Raw genomic sequence first — 4,588 nt, 5'->3', positions numbered from 1 at the left:
CCCAAAGGTCATATTTATCTTCGGATCCATCAAACAAAAGCTGCGGTACCTGGAATCCTGTCGCTCTGCTTGCCATTTTGTAGAGTCGCCGTCTTTTCGCTTCTTTTAAACAAGGCCTATAACTTTACTGAATAACGCGTAATACGTCGCGTATAACTTGCTCAAAACGCCCGCTTGCTTCCGTGACTGGGCCCATAACCTGTTGAGCTAGAGTACGCAGTTCACCATCAATCGGATACGAAGACAAAACGTTGCTCAAGGTTTTTACTTTTTCAGCATACTCTGTTTATTCATCACTTCTGCTTTAGCCTAGTAGTACAAAACGTAGTGACGTAAAACACGTAACAACATACGTCATCACTCCCATACCATAATACCTTCAAATAGAACAATAGGTAATTTGGCTGATACCGTAATGCAATGTATAAGAGTGCAATACTTAATTTCATTTTCTTTATGGATTTAAAATAAACTTAAAGGGTTAGTTCACCCAAAAATTAAAATTAGCCCATAAATTACTCACCCTAAAGCCATCCTAGGTGTATATGACTTTCTTCTTTCAGACGAATCCAGTCGGAATTATATAAAAAATTGTCTTTGATCTTTCAAGCTGTTTAATGCCACTCAGCGGGTGTTGCGTGCATCAGTCCAAAAGAAGTGAAATAAAAAGCAACAGTGAGCGCAAGCTAGATTAAAGTGATTATTATGTTTTGAATATGGATATTTTTCTTACAAAAATGCATCGATTTGCTACAGGAGGCCTTTGTTCACCCCCCGGAGCTGTGTGAGACACTTTTTTTTTAATGGATGGGCGCTTTTTATTTCACTTATTTCGTTATTTTAGTTTTGAAAAGGCCTGTTGGTGCATTGAGTTTTGGCGTTATGTCTAAGTGAGAAAACAAGAAAAAAGTTAATGTGTTTTGAAAGATGTTTTTATTGAATGCATTTTGTGCCAAAGCAATAAGTGATTCACAGTTTAGCCCGCATAGACTGCTGTTGTGCTCACTCTGAAGTTTTGAAAAAGTGACATAAGTATTAAGAAATGGGTCCTAGTGACTGTATACAAAAAATCAATCAATAAATCAACCAGTGTTAAACCTTGTAAGTATTTGTAAAGTTTTCACTCAGAAATTGGTAGTAAAGTTTACAAATATATATATTTTTTTGTATACTCTTACTATTCCTGCCATTAGAAAGTTATGGGTTGTGCTCTATTTTATAGTATGTGCACTTACTTGTACCTAGTGTGCTTATCTAAGAAAGTACCGGGTAACAAGATAACATGAGGTAAGGTTAGGTTTGGGTACAGGTTCAGGTTAGTACCTAGTTATTACCAAGTTATTGTAATATCTATAACAATTGTTTAGTATGTAGATGTGGAACAGGACTGTAAAACAAAGTGCTACCAAGATATTGTCAGAATAGTATGCAGTTCTGAATTGAGCAACTGTCTTCCCTCACATTGGTTCACGCTGTGACTCAAAGAGCTGTACAGTTCCACAAACCACAAATAACTCTTCTCTGTCGTTTGCAGCTCAGCAAGATGTTCTTTCTCTTTCCGGATCCACACTTTAAGAAAACCAAACACAAGTGGCGCATTATTAGCCCTACGTTACTGGCGGAGTATGCGTACACGCTCAGAGTCGGGGTAAGAACACTTTCTTCTTTAATGAGCCATTTAAAGCAAATGAATGCACGATGTTGAGCACAAGGCTTTAATTGCCAGCACATTTTGCACCGGTTTAAATCCTTAATTAACCCGCAGCATTGACCTGAAAGCACTTCCCTCCCCACAGTCAGAGCAGTATAGCTTTCAGTCCTTTAATGTGTAAATGCTCTTTGTGAGGCCATGCAGAGCATCCATTTTTATTTATTTGCTTTACCTTAGTGTTATACATATGGAATGAGAGGAAACGTATCAGTCTTGTCATATTTTATATCTCTATATGGCCTCTCGTGTGTGTGCACATCTGTGTGAAGGTAGGTGTGTGTGTGTGTGTGTGTGTGTGTGTGTGTGTGTGTGACGGCGCTGGGGGAGGTCGATGAGAACAGAACAATGCCAGGCTTGTGTTTTGTGAAGGTGGGTTATTAATACAGTCTGAGTGCTGTGCCCCGCTGGGGGGGAGCAGACGTCTGGAGAGCTCAGAGAAAGACAGAAGAGCCACTTCAGCAATGTATATGGAGATTTTTTCCACAGTGAAGATGGAAGCGGTGAGGACAAAGGTAAGATGAGGTAAGATGAGTATGTTGAGTGAATGGAGGCTTAATTAACGTCATATAAAGTTTTCCATTGCTGGTAAGAACGAACGGGCTGCTGAATACCTGTTACTTCCCAGAATCTTATCTTCTGATTATTCTGTCTGCGCTGTCTACAGAGTAAACGCCAATGACACGGCCGATAAGATCCCATGTTTGCTGTGCTGCTATTTTGACTCCCTCTGTCAGGAAAATCTGTTACGGTTCAAAGTATTTAAGGCAAGACCGCGGCATTGATTTTCATGTAAAATGTGCTGGGCAAGAGTCAAATCAATAGTTGAGATGAAGCGAGGCGGAGGTGTGTGTCGTGTGCACGTCCTGAACCGGCTCTGTTGCACTGCAGGGAAATTAATTCTCATTTAAAGGGGTCATCAGATGCTACATGCACTTTTACATATTGTTTGAACATAAATGTGTGTTTGCAGTGTGTGTACACAACCACCCTACAATGTTAAAGATCCACCCAGTGGTATTTTTTTAATCTCTATAAATAATATCCCCTTTTTCAAATCAAGCCGATTTCAGATTCTTGGCTGTGTGACGTCACACAGACCCAGGCCCCTCCCACGATTGTTGATTGACACTGGTGTTTAATCACAGCTCCGCCCTGAGTGAGCTGTCATCAGTCCGCCATTGTTTAGACTCCGGAGCAGAATGGCTCCTAAGAGATTGAGGTGTTCGGTTGTTGGATGTAATAATGAACAGCAGTCGTCATTTACTCCCGACATCTGAGCCGCTGAAGACACAGTGGATTACGTTTGTTTTTGAAGGGAATGCGCACCCAATCTACATCAATGTGTCTGTTTGCGCAAATCATTTGTGATCCAGCTTCACCTACAGAAGAAGTGAGTATAAGGGGTTTTTATGCATCTTTGCAAATCACCTTTCTTAATAACATGCTAGTTAGCAAGTTCCGCGGCTAAAGTAAACAGTCTCATGAGAACGGCTCATCACCCCACGGAAGAGAGGGGCGGGGTCAGCAGAGCTCATTAGCATTTAAAGAAACAAAACGGGTTGCTGAAAACAGCTGATTTCGACAGGGTAAAAAGGGTGTTGTTTTACACTACCATTGAGAAATTTTAACCAAAGTATGTTATAGACTTTTCATTAAGGCACTGAAGAATCATATCAACATCTGATGACCCCATTAAAACTTTCAGTGAATGAACGTGTGGTGGCCAGTCATTCAATGTGTTTTCTGTTCATCTTGGTGTTGCTGTGCAGGGTTTAGTGTACACAAACACTGATGTTGAGGAGGTTCACGACTGGATCGTCAAACACTTCAGCGATCATCCTCTCTTCTGCAGAGTGTCTGATGAAGAACTGGTACGTTTACCTCTGACAGTTTGTCTTTTAATGACTTAAGACCCAAGACCTCGTTTATTAGGCACAGTAATCGTATTAAAGCACAAGGTTATGGCTGTGATTGTATTTGTGTGTGTCGGGTTGGTTAACGTGACATTTGGGCTGATTGCGTCGCAGGCTGATGACCTCATCATTAGCCATCTGGGAACATGTACGGAGGAGGGAAAGAAGGTTCAGAGAAACGGAGGCAAGAATTTCTTAGCAGTTTTCCGCAGAGTGGAAGATCCTCAAACGTGACGCTCCTCGAATGAAGCCGTCGCTCTGTAATTGCTTCTATTTCCGATGATTTGATTAACAGCAAGCAAAATGTTATTTACGAATGTGAATAAACACTGTTCTTGACATTTTCTTTATATTAAATGTTTATTATATTAAGTGCCTCTCTCTGTTTCGTGTCTGAACTATTTATTTTCATATGGATACACAAACGCATACTTTATGATCCTTTTGAGTTTGCTGAACACATCGAGTCAGTACTGAGAGCTTCGTTATGAGGCTTCTGTGGGGTTTTCATACAAGTGAGCTTAAACATAAACAAACTCGCATAAGCAGTGAATGGGTGCCGTCAGAATGAGCGTCCAAACAGCTGATAAAAACATCACAGTAATCCACAGCACTCCAGTCCATCAGTTAACATCTGGAGAAGACAAAAGCTGGGATTATTGTGATGTTTTTATCAGCTGTTTGGACTCTCATTCTGACGGCACCCATTCACTGCAGAGCATCCATTGCTGAGACACTGATGCAGTGCTACATTTCTACAAACCTGATGAAGAAACACACTCATCCTGATTTGATGGCCTGAGGGTGAGCACATTTTCAGGGAATTTTCATTTTGGGGGGAACTATTCTTTAAAGAGCATTGGCAAATTCCAAATTCAAAGTGGCTGAGATTGCTGTTTCCAGACACGCGCTGCAGCACACGCATGTTCGTATGGTCACATGTACCTGAGCAATGACAGAGTAA

The 4,588-nt window shown here is 40.9% G+C and overlaps 1 protein-coding gene across 2 annotated transcripts; it reads left to right on the top strand.

The window, feature by feature from the left end:
* Positions 1–1,391: 1,391 nt before the first annotated feature.
* mettl1 (methyltransferase 1, tRNA methylguanosine) lies at positions 1,392–3,995 on the top strand. 2 transcript variants are annotated; one of them, XM_016480142.1, is made up of 3 exons: positions 1,392–1,648; positions 3,481–3,582; positions 3,739–3,995. In XM_016480142.1, the coding sequence occupies exons 1-3, from the start codon at positions 1,544–1,546 to the stop codon at positions 3,856–3,858; spliced, it is 327 nt and encodes a 108-aa protein (XP_016335628.1). In that variant the 5' UTR covers positions 1,392–1,543; the 3' UTR covers positions 3,859–3,995. The 2 variants fall into 2 exon arrangements, with proteins under 2 accessions (XP_016335628.1, XP_016335629.1); XM_016480143.1 differs by lacking the exon at positions 1,392–1,648 and adding an exon at positions 2,022–2,223.
* The last annotated feature ends 593 nt before the right edge of the window (positions 3,996–4,588 follow it).

Source organism: Sinocyclocheilus anshuiensis, unplaced genomic scaffold (assembly GCF_001515605.1).
Source record: "Sinocyclocheilus anshuiensis isolate Anshui unplaced genomic scaffold, SAMN03320099.WGS_v1.1 scaffold169, whole genome shotgun sequence".
In the NCBI taxonomy this organism is placed as follows: Eukaryota; Metazoa; Chordata; class Actinopteri; order Cypriniformes; family Cyprinidae; genus Sinocyclocheilus; species Sinocyclocheilus anshuiensis.
This window is presented reverse-complemented; position numbering and strand designations above follow the sequence as displayed.